We start from the raw sequence: 18,131 nt of genomic DNA on the forward strand, positions 1-18,131 counted from the left end.
AGTGGCAGGAGCTGTTTTGATTCAGTTCACATTCAGGCCAATAAGTTTCTTAATGTGGTTGGAAAATAATAATGAATCATTATGGTGAATGCTAATTGTTTAAGCAGTCAATAGTCAGTTAAAGAGATTCTTCCCACCCAGCACACAAGGTAATTTCAAATAATGCTGAATGCAGCTATCACAGTAAATACACAGAAAAGCTGCCTGGTAAAACCAGATACATTTTCCAGCTCTTTTAGAAGACCATTCTGGATGGTGGGAGGCTGCAGAACAAGAGGGATGGGACAACGCTTTCTAAAGACACAATTAGCTTTTGTTATCCTTCACAGTGGGACATGTCCAGTGTGAGGACAGGTCAGGGAAGAGCTGGGGATTCTCCAACAGAACAGCATCCTGCTGATGGAGTCAGTTCCTATGGCAACTCCTGCACGTGCCTGTGCTTCCAAGAATCCCACACATGAATGTTTCAAAGTCTAGATGCCAGATTTGTATTTAAATGCACAGATCAATTTTAATAGGATTTTCTTGACATGTGAATTCTCCAGGAGAAGACATTACAGTTAATGGAGAAACTCAGATTCTATATGCTGTAATATATAATGAAGATAATAAATGAGAAATCAAGGTGACTACCCTATACTTTGTTGTCCCCTGAAAAAATTTTACTAGCTTCCTCTCAGTGAAACTCTTTACCCTTTTTATCCTACATCAACAACACAATGTCATTTTCCTACTGCAGCAGAAAAGTCCAGTACAATTTTAGAACATTCTACAAAACTCTACATTTCTGATTTATAGCTTTTATTCACAGTTTAGTTCTAAAAAACAAAATGAAAAAAACCTACACCAACTATAGAATAAAATCAACTTTTGCATTCTTGAAATTATTACATACTACTTAGAGACCTTCAGATAGGACCATGTTCATGGAAACCTCCTTCTTTCAGCTGAGCTGTTCTCTCCAGATAAAGTTTATCTTCCTTGTACCACTATGTATTAGCATTGAAGATCCAGCTAGCATTCAACACCGAAGAAGTAAAATACCAAGCTAGAATACATTACTCGTCTTAGTTGTAATGGCACTTTAAAAGTATTTTCACTAAAAAGGATCTTTTTTAAATTGTACAAATCAAAAGGAACATGGTATGAAGAACTGCAGGAGAAAAACAATGGAAAGAAAAACTGTAACACATACCCAGCTGATCAGCCAGATGTTTCCCTTTCTCCAAAGGAACGATCCTTTCATCCTCCATGTCACATTTGTTTCCAACCAGGATCACTTGTGCATTGTCCCATGAGTAAGTCTTGATTTGTGTGGCCCTGCAGCAGGATGAGAAAGATTATTTCCTTCCATCAGCCATGCCAAAAGTCAATCGTACTTTAAACATAAATACCATTAAGCACAATATCCATATCCAAAGACAGTTGATTGATTGAAAGACAAATAACCAAGCTTACACATGAAGCAAAATGCAACCAATGTAATCTACAACCCCATTCTGTTTTATTATTCCTCAACTTTGTATGACAGAAAGTTCCTTAATACTCTGTGTTTTACAGATCTTTAGATCCACACAAAAAGCTGAATTGAATGAAATGTAGGGCAAAAAGCTATGTCTCCATCAGCTGCAGTCTCAGAGGATGAACATCCAGTCATACCTTTTACAGTCTTCTCCGGAGAGAACACATATAATAGAAACACAAAAATACTTCAGAGCAGGAAAAAAATAATGGTGATTTGCAGCATTTGCAATGATGGCATTACGATGCTTTAGCAACATCGCAAGTTGTGTTTTGACAGTCAAACACAGATGGAAGCAGAGTCATCTTTGTATCAACAGAAAAGACCACCCTGGAGTCTGAAAGCTGCAAAGAAACATGGAAAGAACTGCTAAAGAAAACCAGAAATTTACCTGATTGGGAAAATATGGGCTCTGTAAGCTAACATTTGAACCCAGCTGGATTAAGTGATACGTGAAGCAGCAAACAGCAGCTGCAATGACAGACTGCATACATCTGACAAATGCTAACATCAATAACAGAGGGATCAAGTGTGTGGGAGTTGAAGCAGGAGCACAGAAATGAGCTTTGGAGGTTTCGTGTGCTGAAACTGGAGTGGAGCTGGCTGCGAACCTCAGGAGCCTGACCTTACACTTAGCCTCCTTATAGTTTTTCAATGCCAAAATAACATATAGGTATTTTTATAATGAGGGGCCAAGTCTTTTCTCACCATCCTCAGCAGGTTGTCACAGAGACTGCAGTATTAACCTGGAAGCATTAGTTTTCATCCATTTTCCAGGCTGGCCTGGCCTATTTTATCTTCACCAAGACAGCTCTATCTTTTACCTCCTTCCCAAAGGTAATTAGGCTGCTGTGCTGGCAGCCTAATAGGCCCTCATATTCCATTCCTGCTTCAAAGAGTGAGCTTGTCCCTATTCACCTTCCATATTTTCTCCCTGCTCACCCCCGGTGCAAGTTGCTTACTTGCTGTTGCAATGGAAATCAGACGGTGTGCAACTCCACAGTCGTCTGTGAAAAAGAGGTCAATTCACTGTACAACTTGACTTCAAGCAGCAGTCTGTTTGATGTCCACTGGAAAACACAAATCTAGAGCAAGCCCACTGCACAAGTCTGGACTCACACTGCAATGTGCAAAATTAAAAAGTCTCTGTGCAATGAAACTTGAATTCTTATTATTATCCAGGAAAAGGGCATTCATGCAATCGCAATTGACACTTACAGTTATTGGGAATCATCATGATGATCATAATAATAAATACTTTTACTAAGTAGAATGTCCAAACAGTCCTGATTCCTATTCAAAGATAAAGCAGAAAACTTTTGGGAGCTTTCAGAAAGACATTAAAAAAACAAAGAACAAAACCAAGCTTATCCAATTGATATGACTGAACAACGATCAGGGCGGTTCAGCCATTCAGCACAGAATTTGGGAAGAATATCTGTGCCACAACAATAACGTTGTACTTTATTTGAGCTGAACTCTCCAAATTAATGATGAAGTATAATTTTTCAAATTCATGCTGAGAAGAAGAATAGTCTCAGGTTCACAACATCAACAACCCAATTTGGATACCAGCCTTAAAGATAAATAAAGCCAGTGATTTGTGAACCCAGTTCTATGAAGGATTGTCCAAATTTTATTCCACTTCCCACACAGTTTCAAATGAGCTATAATACACTCATTTATCTACACACAAAACTGTCAGGGCAATGTGAAAGAATAACTGGCAGAGGAGACTGTTAAGAAATCTGGGAACTGAACTGAGAGCTGTAAGAGCTCATTTAACCCTTTCACTTGGCCTACAGAAAATACATCTTATTCATGTCAATGAAGATCTCATTCTGTACACGACATCAAGAGCTCGTCTAAATGCCTGATATAGGTATGACCTTCCTTATTTAGGAAAAAAAGAGGACCTTTAGGAAAAAAGAGAACCTTTTGTTCAGGTGAAGTATTTCTGTAGCGACACAAAGGAAACCCAAATCCTCTACAGTGTCCATTCTTAAGAAGGGCATAGGAAAAGGTCACCCAAAGAAATTCTGAGGCAGTTAGGACAGCCATGGAGAGAAAGACTGTAGGCTACAGCATCTTGTTCCACTCCAGTAGCAGACACCTTCATTTTCCAGAAACTGTACAGTTCCTGCAATGGTTTTTGGTTTGTTTTGGTTTGTTTGAAGTATTAACCACATCACCAAGTGCAGTGGAAAACAGAAAAAAAAGAAACCTGCATATTTACATACCCACATATTTACTATGCCAGCAGTGTGCCCGGGGCTGATACAGTAGCACCAACAACAGACTAAAGCCTGGATTTGCATTTCCAGTCCCTTCAGAAGATTAGACAAAAAAAATCTCTTAGCTGCATCACCACTAGAGGACTCTGCTGGCTTTGCTACGGTCCATTGGTTCTTCTGTGGATAAGATTCAGAAAGGAAACGGGCTACCACAGGCTGATTTTATCCACGCCCCATCCACTTGGGCTCAGAATCTTCAAGCTCATGGCTGGAAAGATTCGTGACACGACAGGTAAAAATCAGCAGAGATGGTTCACCCCTGTCCTTTTGCTGGAAAGTTCCTCTCAGCAAAGTTCCTAATGCAGCCGCTGTGGACAGGGAGATGGTCAAGTAGGCAAAGCTGACCTTTTCTTACACTGCTGCACCATTGCTTTTGATGGAGCAGATGTTAGATCATTTCAGTACAAAGCTTCAGCTTAAACTTCGCCTGAAGTTTAAATAGTAGCTCACAGTAGTAGCTCCTAGATTGAAATTTAGTGCTTTTTGACTGACATCTGTATGAACTTTGCCCATCTCAAAGATCTGCAGAAACACCTTCATCTTCCATAGCTATATACTTCACAGATGTAGAAAAAGAGGTAGAAGAAACACAGTTTGAAAGTTAGAGGCATACAAGATAAATACGGCTTAAACTTGGATTTGATAAACAAAATTCCAAACCCAAATCCCTCTTTAAGTTGGCTGATTTTTAGACATTAGTACCAAAGCCAGTGACCTTGTGCTGTCTTTTGCTTCTACGCTGTGTGTTTAGTTCCAAGATGTGCTAAGTTGGTTTCTTTAAAAGAGCACTGCTTACAAGTGGTATCAAATGCAAGGAAAAAAGACATCTGAAAGGAACTCTTTAGTGATAACAGAAAGAACGTTTACAACCCACATTTATATAACTCTTCAAGGAAATTTATATAATCAAGTCAGATACCTCCTTCAAAAAAGTCTCTATGAACTACCCCACTCCAAGCCCTTCTTAGCTGTTTGTTTTGATAGTACTTAAACCCTGTGTGTTTGCTTTCTAGTTGGACGGCATGCACACAGTGACTGGTCAGACAGGTAGAACAATCCAAGTTTCCTCACACATCATGTTGCAAGAGTGCTCCTTTCAGGACCTTTCTTCAATCCACTTAAAACATATTTTAACCAAACGTGCACAAAGCCATATCTAGAACTTGGAAATTGTATTTTCAGGTTTGGCTAAACTAGTAAAACTTATTTATTAGAGGGGGAACAAATTGCAGACAGACACATAGATGGTGTCTTGATACTGGATATAAGGTAAAAGTGTAGACTACATATTTAGATGTGATGATCATCATCAGCTGCTTGCTTGAGTGTACAGTGAGAACGAATAGCAAGCAACCTCAGAAGAAGGCCAAGTTACCAAAAACATCTAACTATGTTATTTTGGCTTCTGAGTTACAACCTCACTTTGATGATAATGGAACGATGTTCAATAAAAATGAAGACTGAGCTGGATGCTAAGAGCCAGAGCCAGGTAAGGAAATTTTAAGTCATCTATCTGCTGCTATCACATACTCCTAAGAGGTCACTGAGATCACTGCAAATTCATCTGTTAGACTTAAGAGATTCCATTAACCCCTGTGCTACCTTTCTTTGCATGCTCCCCATACCTAACTGCAGTTTAAAGCAACAAGGTAACAAACAGCATTGACTGCAAGATATTTGAGGTCACCTAAGTCTCTCCCCTATCAACATGATATTCAAAACAAGAACTGATGTTCCAACGTTAGTGCTCAGCACCAAAAAGTCAGAGACATGATCTGGTTTCTTTGCAGTTCTTTACAGCAAGGATGCAACCTCCCCTCTACCCAGCTCTGAACAGACTCCAGCTGTAGGGGTGCGTGAAGGAATTCACAATTCTGCCCCACACAGAGATTGTTTTCTGAGCTGGACTAATGTGGGAGAGGTACTTTGGAGCCCCTTTGAGAGGAAGCCATGGCAGAACTAGAGCTCCCGCAACAAGGTCCAGCCTTCCACTCACCTGTGTTGTGCTTACAGCCTCCACCTTGCCCAACAGCTACCACCATGGGGCCCACAAGATCTACCCATGGCCACATGCTCTGGCATGAAGAGAACTGGCCAAAAACAAACCAACCAACCAACCAACCTAGCAACAAAAATGATAACTTCTTTCCTACCAGTCCTGCACTGCATTGAAGGAGTCTTCACTGGTGATGTCATACATGAGGATGAAGCCCATGGCTCCTCGGTAGTAGGCTGTAGTGATGGTCCTGTACCTTTCTTGTCCAGCTGTATCCTGGAACAGAACAGAATACTCAAGCTCTAAGACTCCACTTCTCAGAAATAGGAGCTGCAGTTATTTAGGTCCTGTATCTAAAATAAGGCAATCACTTTTATTATTACGTGTTTAAAAGTTCTCATTTGTTCCCACTGAAATAAGCTTTACTTACGTTTTACCATTAATTGGGCTTTTGCATCAATGATGATCTGTTAAATGCGTTTTGACACATGTACTATTAAAAAAATAACCAAAGATGTCAACCCTTTAATTGCTCTTCTCTGCCTCAGCCACAATGCAATAATAAAATGTTCACAGAGTTCACTGAGAGCTGGTGCTTCAAAGCAGAGGCAACAGAAAATCGTCCAGCACTGTAGCCAGCAAAAGACATAAATGTGCTGCAGTTCAGTGTCATGGTTAGAAATATGTCATTGAGATGGATGCTGTGGGTGATTCAGTTCTAACCTGAGGTTAAAGACAGCAATTTAAAACTCGATGCAGTGAAAATTATTCTGCAAAGTGAATTTAACATGGACTGTCCCAATCAAAGTGGCTGAACTATGCATACTAATTTCATATTTGTTAGTCATCTTCTTCACCTTAATTCACATCTGTGCTGAAAACCACCCTTACCTGGTGTTTTCACTTTTGTTTTCAGCTTGACAGCACAAAGGTGGAACTCTGGCTCTGGTACATACAATAGGAGCATTTTGAAAGACTTAAGACAGCTGTAAAATATGCCACCTACCATCTGCTTGATGCCAACATTTATTCCTTGCAAACTGAGGATCATTTCTACATCAGATCAGCAGTCCTGCAGCCACTCTGCCCCCTCTGTACCTGCCTACTGAGCCATGGACAGAAGCTGTATGCTGAAAGGAGCTCTCTTAGGAAATATTTGTATCACTTGAACAAAATATTTAATCTACCTTTTAGCAAACAGCAACTCTGGAAAATAGGCAGCATAGTGCCTTATCTTCAAAGGGAGCACAAAACATTAGGTGTTGACTGCTATTTACTCATATGGGTCAACAGTCTTTGAGATGAGTCCTTAAGTCTTCTAAAACCCACACTTCAGAAAACATTTACTGCCAATTAATTAAGAAAAATATCCTTTCTCCAGAGAAAAAGAACCAAAAAATACATATCACTCATACAGCTATCTGGAAGAGAAAAACACCTTCATGCACAAGGAAACATGTGAAAAGGAAGATCAGCCATGAACACTTGTTGCTCTGCACGAACACATCACAGACACACTGTAGGAGGAAGGTGCTTGTAAATAAGCTCCCTGCAGCTCACTTAAAAGGCTCTGCCTATTGCTGCCATGAAACTATCCACAGCTGTAACACAAAGTGAATTTCCCAGGGGAGAGCACGCAGCAGGAATTCTGCTGCACTGTCACCGCGCTTAAGAGATTTTTTGCTGAATCTTGCACCTTTATTTCAAGATGGGGTAGTGCACTGGCTGTCATAGATGGCTGTCAGCCATTGTGTGATGGCTACAGGATATTTCTCCGATTCTCTCCTTACCAGAAGTACCAGAGTGAGGTGGACATCCCCACGTAGCCTGAGTGATCGTTTCTTCTCCTACCACTGACAAACCCATTGCTGAGCTCTTCTACTCACTGATACCACATCCTCATTTGTGCTGCTCAGCAGCTAAACCAGCTGCGTCACCTGGCAGTGAGAAAAGTCTCAGCAACAATATTATCGCTCTGCTTGTTCAGAGACATGAGAGTTGCTTTATTTTAGCCTGATTTCCTGAGGACACAAAGATCATAAAATCATTGGTCTCCACAGCACATGTGTGTGCACCTGTTTTAACTCTGGAAACTACCAAAGGCTGCTGACCAGATTTGACCAAGGAGTGCTCTCAAAGCAACGCTCTTACAAGTGCTGTGGAAATTGGTGAAGTGGAAAAGAGAGATATGAAGCACACTCCTGGTGGGGGAAAAAGCTCAAGTGCGACACTTATCATATCAAGCAAAAAAGGATCTGCAGGAGAGGCTTTTTTCAAGCCTCCTTAGGAAGCAGTCAGAAGGGAAAAAGGCCTCTCTCCTTAGCAGAAAGATCTAAATCAGTACAAGTAACTTTTCAGATACTGCAGTCTACAAAAAGAAACAAACCCATAGGCAGTCAAGCTTCCTTAATTCATTTTTCAACATAAATAAGAGAAAATAAGCTACAAAATCCGAGGTCTATTTCTTCAGCTCGGACAGCAGCTGTCCTTACATCAGTTGAAAACACCACAAAGCAAAGGTAATTAGGTGCTTCAGTTCTATGTGCAAGACATTTATCCAATGAAGGAGATGCATAACTGACACAGATTGCTTCTCTCGCCCCAAAGTTGTTAGAAAGATTTCCAGGTAAAGCACAAACTCATTAGAAGACAGGAGAAGCAGGCAGCTGAGGCACCGGCAGGGATCAGCAGAAAGGCAGGGCAGCACTAATTAACAATCCAGGCAAACACCAGGGAAGAATAGCACGAGCCTGCAGCAGCCAGAAGCCTGCTTGGCTCTCCCCAAAGAGCAATCAGCTAGCTTGGTTATAGCCAAGAGCACAATGGTCTCTGCAAGGTGTATTTACAGTAATACACTAACAAATGTGTTCCTCCATAGCTTACATGTGTGCCTGTCCTTGACACAAACAATTAATAAAACCCACAAGACCATTAGCTGGTCGACTGAAACAAAAATTTGAAGGTTTTGTATTAATTAGCAATCCAGTTTCAGTGTTTATCACAGGGAAAAGCATCTAAATGCACTGACGTGGTGTTCGGATGCACTATACTCACAAGGTTCACCACCTAAACATTCACAGGAGCACAACCAGCTTCTTGTTATTTACTTGGCTGCCTCAACAACAGTGAGATAGTCACGCAGGAAACACGCTTGAGGTTTTAAATCACAGCAGACATTCTTTGCTGCTGCTCTGAAAGATTAGAATCCCTACCACTGCTCAAATGCACATTTCCAGCCACAAATTCTTTTTTTTCAAAACAAAATGTCACCAAAACTTCTTTCTTGTACCACATTTAATCCCCTCAGCACTACAACTTTTCCAGCAGCCTATGTGGCCAATATTCTTCATAATAAATAAACCTTGTTTTGTTTTAAGGATTATGTTTTTGTTGCTTGTTGTTTTTAAATAAGAATAACACAGATGAAAAAAGGTCACCTGTTGTCCATCTGAATGGCAGCAGCAATTACAAACAACACATGTGGCTGCTCCACTGCTGCCATGAACCTAGCACCCTCCTTGCTTGGGCTGCTATGAGAAAGGAGGCTACATCAGCCCCAATAACCAGCACCAGGAAAGGCCCGTATTGATGGCTGAGGGCTGCTTGCTGTGCACCTTGTGCTCAGCCATCACACATCCTGCATGTTACTTGAAGACACACACGCACACACTTTGCAAAAGCAGATTTTTGACTGAAAGCCACCATGCACCAACTAAATAGACACCATATAGATTAGGAAGGGAAAAAAAAAACACACCAAAATGCACATGGGTGAGTGAACAGTGTGACCTTTGGCAGACTAGTAAGTGACATTAATGAGAAAATGCTAAGATGGAGCTTACTGTTCCTGCTGGCAGCTAGAAATAGGAACAAACAGGCAAGCAAGATGAGTCACTGGTTAAGACATGGAAAAGATGCGATGTCATGAAAAGCCTGTGAAGTTTCAAATGCTGCCAGGAGCAAAATAACACCTGGTTCCTTCAGAGCTCAGCAATGATTAAAATGCTCCATTTCAACAGATTGTATTGAGCGTTTTTCCTTTCTTATTATTGAGTGCTCCTGTTGCTGAAGAGCCACTGGAACCTACTCAAGCACACCCAGATACCTTGAGAGTCAGGTCCATGTGAACAGCATTAGTAACATACAGCAACGCATTTCTGTTGGGAAAAAAAAAGAAGGAAAACATACACAATAAAACCATTCTTGTCCTTCGTGTAAGAGGTTTTACCTTTACAAAGTGTTTTTTAAACATTTTCCTATCTTTGCTCAACTTCCACTTCTCTAGCTGCAAATAAACAATTTGAGGTTGCAGCCAAGCCCAAATACATTGCATCCCTTGATAGACCATCTACTTGGGTCAAGTAATAAAACCATCTCTGCAAAGACAAACTAAAAATAGAAATAGAAGGGTCTGATTGGATGCTATTTTATATAAAAAGTTTGCCAGTTTTGCAAGACCTTTTCAGTTCTTCCATGTACTCTTAAATTATTTTAGCCAGCCACTGCAAGAACAGCTGTATAACACAGAGATGTCTGAGCAATGTCAGCCACTATAAACAGTATTAATTTGCTGGAGTTGTTGAGAAACAGATAAATTAATCACCGATAGAGTAGCTCAGAAGCAGCACTATGCTACCGTCAATAAGCAAGCCTGAATATTCTACATGTTCTCTGCTGCAGTGCACTGGATGGATGTGTGCTACCACTGCGTGGATCATAATGGTGGTCTTCCTACCCATGGTGATAAACAACACAAAAGATGATCTCAATATATTATAAATCAAGTTCCAAAAGAACAAATGCAAAATTCAGGAGGAACAAGTTAAGTGATGTGTGGTACAGACCTGGCTAAATTCAGTAATCTGGTTCTTTGATCTGGAAACTAACAAGAACAGGTGAAGGGAATTAGCGTTATCGAGCTATCAGTCGACCTCCCCCTCAAGCACAGGCAAGCAAAACAGCAAATCCCAGCTAGGAGAGCAGCAGAATGAGACCCAGACTTCCTGGAGCCTATTTCTAGGTGATCAAATGTCATGGTAACCACCAAGAGAGGCAGCAACTGCTCAGGTCTGTGCAGCTGGGCAGCAACTCCTGCAGCACTCAGCACTGCCCAGCCGCATCCTCTGCTGCTTGACTCCAGGCAAGTCCTTCAGTTAACTCATTTACAAAGCAGATATGTACGTCCAAAGGTGTTTATGAAGCTTCAAGACTATATGCCTGGAGACTGGATTGTACGATTGTATTCCTAAATGTAAGGAAACTGGTTTAGTATTCTGCTGCAAGCATCACTCCATGGAAACGCTCCTGTCAACAAAAGATTTCAGCGTATTTAGTAGCGGACCGAGGCTAAATCTGGGCCGCGTAATTCACAACACTCCCCTGTGCATATTCTGTTATAGGGGACAATTCTAAGACTAATACTTAGAAATTTGGGGCAACTGTAGGTTTTTGAGTTTCCTGTAGGTTGTCCTGCTTAAGCAGTGGAATTGGTCTAGGTGACGTTCAGAGGTCCCTTCCAGCCTCAGCCATTCTGTGACTTGAGGAAACCTTGGTGATATTTAATTCTCATTGTTTCCCATTCTTCCTGTTCCCGGGTCTTCAATGTGACAGGACCTGAGATAAACTATCCCCAAGCAGAAAGCCACATGTCACTCCTTTATTTGGGAATATACCACAGGTAAATGTGCCCAGAGACAGCACACCCAGTCATTTGGGGGAATCATTTCCATTTGTACCAAGAATAGAGCCAATACTACCAAAGCTTATGATTTTGTCCATGTTATGATCTTCCTGAAGCCTCAATTCAGATGAGCATTAAACTATAAAAAACATTGAAAGTTTTAGCATTCGGAAAGGTGGAATAAAAGCTTAAAGACAACAAAGCTCAAAAGCAATCTGAAGCTCATAAACCAGAAAGTAAATGAGAAGGAACAAAAAGCACACATCTCATTTCAGTGGAGCTTAAAATACATGATGTTAAAATTTAACAATTACATGAATCCTTCTAGCTCATATGTTTATATTTGATGAAGATAGGCAGGTAGTTTGAAAAGCAGTGCAATAAATCTGATGCAGTTCTCACTGGTGAAATGAAGTTTTTGCTTACATCCACAAAAACCTCATGAAAACCAATCAAATGGAATGTGAAACTTTCCAAGCAAGCTCACATCTCTACTGGGAACACAAAGAAATAATTTCATTTGAAGAGCTGTTATTTTGAATAGTTGCAAGAATCTTAAAATAGATGCTTAGAATTTAAGTGCTTTACGAACCCAACAGTATGCACATGATGCTCAGTAATAGCACAAGACAAAGACCTGCTACCATTTACCATAATATTTTCTATTTTAACTACGCAGCCCAGATGTGGCTCTGTTGCACTCCTGATGCAGCTCAGTAAGCAGCTGAGAGCTCCCTGTGGGGCTGCCACGTACTTACAGTGCCATTGAGTTTCTCAGTATCACGTCTTTGCAGGATGTTTTATGTTTGTACACCTTTGTGCTTGACACTGTCTCCTCCTTTCCAGATTCCTCTTGACATCTTGAGCTTCTCTACTTGACATTTCTATAGCACACCAATTACCTTTATTGCTCACCTCCCCAATGCCTCCCCATCCTCTCCAGGCTACTTGCTGCTTCCCAGTAAAACTGGGACAGATGTTGCTGGGCACACCTTAACATTGCTTTTGAGTATTAACATCTGGAAAATAAGCACTGACAGATGTTTGCACCAGTGTGAATCTCACATCTGAAGCCAACAAATACTGAACAGACATTGATAAGAAAAATACTAGTGGAAAACTTCATCACATTTTAATGATTTATTAAGCAATGCAAGGCATAAAAGCTACTGACTATTTCAAACCCAATTTGCTGCTAGGCTAACATGTTTACATGTACACAAGTGGAAAAGGTCAAAGAATTGCCATCCTAACAGGCAAAATACTAGCTGCAGGGGAGAATTTTGGTTCACTCTAGCAGCATTGTTTATGCTTTTTACAGGATTTGAGCTAGACTGTCCTGAAGTCAACAGCATTACTTTCATCAGGGGTAAACCCACTGGACAGAGAAAAGCTCCATGGACTGTTGCTTTAGCACACAGTGCGCTTACCTGCTCTTCTTTGCAGAGAGCTATGGGGCTGTGTACCTGTAGGTACCTGTAGGTCCCGCCTGTAGACATGCCAATGAGATGAAGATATTTCAGCACTGAGGGTACATGACTTCAGAACCTAACAGCCTCAAAACATGATGAAACTACATGTAAATGAAAAGCACGTTCTGCCCTCCACTTTTTTTCTTGTCTAACTTTGATGTTAAAGAATTAAAACACATCTCAGTTTTGGAGGCTTTAGAGCAGCAATAGAAGCTTTGGTTTCAGCTCTCTCAATATTACCCTGATGCTTTATACCACAATTCAGGCAGTGACAGGATCCAATCTTCTTTACCAGCTTTCTCAGGGACCAGAATGAGTTTCCATTTCACTGGTACTGGGGTATGAACCCCCAGACACCATTCCCAAAGAGAGCTCAGAGAAATAAGAGTTTTCTAGATTCTCATTATCTTCAGCAAGCAGGGCACAAAACAACATGCTGCAAAACTTCAACCACAGTACATACAGTTCCTGGATTCAAATAGACAGATGATAAATATTAGATGATAAAGAACAAACACCTCAGTTCTAATCTCAAAGAGTCCTTCCACCTCACTAATGAAATCATACCAAACAGCGCTGCATTCATTAGGATAGTGTTATCAACAGATAGTGTTATATAAAATTTCTTAAATAAGATCAGGCAATGTTCTGGCACATGTTTATTTTATTTTAATTAATAAATAGACTGGCTGGAATGAGATGTAAACATAACCGACCTCCACATATGCCCTATCTTCCAAAACAGCTTATTGACAAGACCTGTGTGTGCAACCTCCATCCACGCCTGCTTCAGCAATATGTTCACTGCTTTGCACTCTGAAAATGGAGAAGGCCACATTTTTGTGTGAAAGAAGAAAAACTGCAAATATCACAGGAGCATTTGACAGACAGAGAAGCTCATCACTGTGCCAGTGAAAGAAAATGGAAGGAACCATACCAGAAGCACTACACTGCAGCTCTCTATAGGGAATGGGATCTGCTGCAGAAATTGCACCTCTGGGAAGGAAACATCTCATAAAAGAAAGAGGAACTGAAATGAGCCAAAAGAACAGCAGAAAGAAACGATGACGGAAAGGCTGGCTTACTAAAATACTTTGGAAAGTTAAGATGTGCTTGGATGAGTTAAGATAGAATGGGATATTCTCCGACCTTACAGGGTTTGTTTAGGCAAAGCAGGGGGCTTCCTGGGATGCTGGTTCATTTTGCATAGTGCTGCTTACTCAATTCTCATATCTCCTAAAAAAAACCAACAAAGTAGAACCCACAGGTTGAGATAAAACTAATTTACTCAGATAGAAAAAAGGGAAAGGATGGGCTTTTTCAGCTGTGCCACTGATGAATTCTGTTGTGCTGATGTGCACCTGAATTCTGAACAGTTCCATAGTACAGTAATGCACGATAGTGCACAGGCTGAGAGCTGCAACCACACCATCACCACCTCTACAGCTACACAGCTGTTGAAAAGCCATTTGTTCAGATGTCTTCTCAGAATTCAGGAGCAAATTATGGGAATATAATTAATGAAATTATCTAAAGAAAACAGAAACTCGATTACAGGCTTCACACTGTGTCTCAATTAGCCTGAGCTTAGATCATAATTCTTAGGTGTTAAGAGGATTGTTAAAATAAGGAAAATGAACAAATAAAGGAAAAAAAAAAAACACCAACTAGGCACAGTCATAATGTTCATAAGTAGCATCATTGTCTTACTGCAAGTATTGGAAAGCTTCAATAGTAATGCAGTTGAGCATCAGAATTTTCAAACACACACTATTATAACAAAAGGAAAGAAGAAATTCAAAAGCATTGTGTTGCATTAACTTGATAGTGCTATGGTAAATAGTTTTGCTATTTTCTAAGAAAGATTATAAAGAACACGAGTTACCATGGTACCATTGTTCCTCCCAGCTTTGTGTTTTCAACACAGAGCGAATACAATAAAGGTAATGTGGAGCTGTACTTTCTGCACTGCAAACTCATTCATCTTTTACTGTGGGAAATTGCAATAACCAGCAAAATGGTTTCTGTGGTACCGAGACACAGTTTTCCAAGGAAACTTCGGACAAAACATCACATGGCTGACACATGGCCCATTTTTTTGTTCATTCTTTACAATGGGGTTGTAGGGGGTTGTCCCCCTTTTCTATGCCTTTTTGAGCCCCAATATGAAGAACGGTGTCTAAGATTGAGCACACAGCTCAGAAAGATTTGGAGCTGTTGAAACCGGTCCAGAGGAGACCACAAAGATTATGAGAGGGCCGGAGCACCTCTCCTACAACAAAAGGCTGAGGGAGTTGGGCTTATTCAGCCCATAGAAGAGAAGGCTCCAGGGAGATACTGTTGTGTCCTTTCGGTACTTAAAGGGTGCTTATATACAAGATAAAAGACTACTTTACGTGGTCCAAATGGCCCCAGTGGCGCAGTGGTAGCAATGCCGCCTTGCAACACTGGGGCCCGGGGTTCGAATCCCCCCTGTGGCGCAAGTGGTAGAAGTGCCGCTCTGCTACACAGAGGCTCGAATCCCGGGGGCTGGACTCGATGATCTCTAAGGTCCCTTCCAACCCGCACGAAACTATGAAACTATGAAACTATGAAATGCGACAGTACAAGGGGCAATGGCTTTAAACTAAAAGAGGGGAGATTCAAAGGAGAAATTTTTCACTGAGAAAGTGGTGAGGCAGTGGCACAGGCTGCACAGAGAAGCTGTGGATGCCCCATCCTTGGAGACCTTCAAGGCCAGGCTGGATGGGGCCCCAGGCATCCTGATCTGATGGGTGGCAGCCAGCCCACAGCAGGGGTTGGAGACTGGATGTCCTGTGTCAGATGCATATCTAGATATGACAAAACTGGTACCCAGGACTATTTTGTGTACTTCCTAAAGCAAAATACAAATTCTTCAATGACCGAGAAGTCACTGCTGCCAGTACACATCTTGACCCTATGGAGGAACCTGGGGAAAGAGGAGCAGAGCTCCTCTCTTTCTTATCAGGTTCAATACGTCTGACTTCTTAAAACTATGCTTGTTTAATCCAGTGCTGAAACATAAAGTTATCAAACTATCAGATGGTGAGATATATGAGTAGAAGCCAATATACATTTGCAGGATTGTAGCTAAGCTGATGTGACTAGGAGCATAGGAAGAATAGCAACACCAAGGAAGGCACGGCCACTCTGTTACTTATGAAGAACAACATATCATAGCTAGGCTGATTTCTAGCCATGCAAAACATCAGAAAGCCTTCCAACCTACAAACTGAACGTTCACAAGAAAAAGTTTTCAGCCCCACGTTTGAGTTGCTGAGAACCTGGAGTGCTGAATCCAACAATCTGCTTTCTCGTACAATTCTCCATGCTGTTATTACATTTCTTCCTCAGCAAAAAACATCTAGAAGGAATAAGTTACAGTTAATTAAAAACTCAACGATTTCAAAGATTCATCTGGGCAGGATGCCTATACTCCATGCACTTTTAGTGGGAATTCAGTATTGCACTTGAACCATAACCACTCCCTGAAACTTTTTAAAAAGGAGAATATTCTGGCACTTTGCAATGCAACCTCTTGGCCTGGAGGGAAAAGTTTTGCTGAAAACCAGCTTTTTTTTCCAAAGACAGTGTGGCAGCAGACAGCTGTTAGTACCTGGGATCTGCAGGCTTTCACACCTCTGTATGGGGTGGGGAGCTGTGAGCCCCCAAACTCTTTGTATTACTGCAGAGCCAGCCAGGTCACCCTACTTCAGCAGAACAGCTGTTTCAAATGGAGAAGGACAAATTCCAGGCATGGAACATGCAGGTGATGTTAAACACAGTAACAGTCCCCACAGAGCAGCTTGCAGACCAGATGCTGCGAGACATAGGAAGCTGAAAAGTTAACACAAAGGCTCAATAAAAACAAATAAACAAACAGCTTTGCTCCCAGAGCTTTCCCAAAGCTTATCAGCCATCAAAGGCAGGGAAACTACTGGAATAAACTTCACATCACTGAGAAGAGCTGCATGTGATGGAAACTGCCTGCAAGCTGCTGTGAGGAAAGAAAGTAGCAGGGAAAAAAAACAACAAATGTGAGCAAAGGGTGCAGAGCTCTTTGACTTGGCATCCGAAATACAAACACTCAGTACACATTTTCCCCTTCCACAAAACTCCCATGGTTTTTTGTGTTGTTTTTCTTTTCTTTCACATAGAGAAGATAAACACTGCATTCAAAGCAACATTTTCATTTGTACTGACAGAAGAATGTGCTGCCATCAGAAAATATTCACCTCTCTGTGCTCATCAAGGGGTAACCACTGAGGAGAGTTCCAAGAGTCCAACCCATTTTTTACTGTATTTTTCATGCATGTCATACATTCTGTCTCAACTGCGCTAGAAATTGAAACAGTCATTTAGCAATGATGGATTGTTTTCATTAGCATATCCTCATGTCAGTAATGAACATCAATCAACTTATACCAAATTAATTCTCTATGCATTCAGTTAAAATCTGTACCATATGCTGGCTGAAACTTACAGCAAACAAAACTGTGCTGCCGTAGAAAGGCTCTTCCTACAGCTACATCCAACAACAACACTGAGTCAGTTTCCAGTAGAGACACAAGAAAAGTGAAATCTTTCATGCAACTATTTTCAGCCAGTGCTATATAGCTGTCACAGGTTAATTATCTGACTTTGAAAGTGATCAGTATTGATCTATCTGAGTACCTGCTGTTTTTCCCTTGGACCCAATCAAGGCTCAGAACCAAGTTTCCTTTTCAGCCAAATAACACCTCCCAGAACTGGAATTCACACGGCAGACCTGGAGTCCCAGCTTCTGCAATGCTTGCAGGACATGCATTGTGGTGTTTAGCATCACCAGCTGCAGGGCTGCAGGAACAGGCATCCCATAGCACTGCAGCCACCCCTTTCACCTCCTGCCTGCCTTGCTGGCTTGAAGCTGGCTGGGAGGAGGACGCAACCCATTTTTATATTAAATTCACTACCATTATTTTAATGGCTCTGCTCTACACTGATTTCAGACAGCAGAAAACGTTTCTTGCCTCTCCATTCTCTTTACAAGAACCTCAATTTGTACTTGATTAGATGACTTGTTTTGCTCTCAACCGGTCACTGTCATATGCCTTACTCAATGTGTCAAGCAAACAGTATTTAAGAGACTCATAAATGCTAAACCTTT

The 18,131-nt window shown here is 41.2% G+C and overlaps 1 protein-coding gene across 8 annotated transcripts in view; it reads right to left on the bottom strand.

Moving 5' to 3' along the window:
* RAB3B (RAB3B, member RAS oncogene family) overlaps window positions 1–18,131 on the bottom strand; it is a 38,532-nt gene that overhangs the window by 1,395 nt on the left and 19,006 nt on the right. For 7 of the 8 annotated variants that reach the window (XM_015870582.3, XM_015870580.3, XM_032446159.2 and 4 more), the window contains 2 exons: window positions 5,970–6,088; window positions 1,196–1,320 (listed from right to left, as the gene is read on the bottom strand). In XM_015870582.3, coding sequence (XP_015726068.2) covers window positions 1,196–1,320; window positions 5,970–6,088 — 244 coding nt within the window. Of the gene's footprint in view, window positions 1–1,195; window positions 1,321–5,969; window positions 6,089–9,917; window positions 9,970–10,656; window positions 10,748–18,131 lie in introns of those variants that run through there. The other variant, XM_085511719.1, reaches the window with a different exon arrangement.

This window comes from Coturnix japonica, chromosome 11, assembly GCF_054131305.1.
Source record: "Coturnix japonica strain WE chromosome 11, WE-NBRP24, whole genome shotgun sequence".
Classification (NCBI taxonomy): Eukaryota; Metazoa; Chordata; class Aves; order Galliformes; family Phasianidae; genus Coturnix; species Coturnix japonica.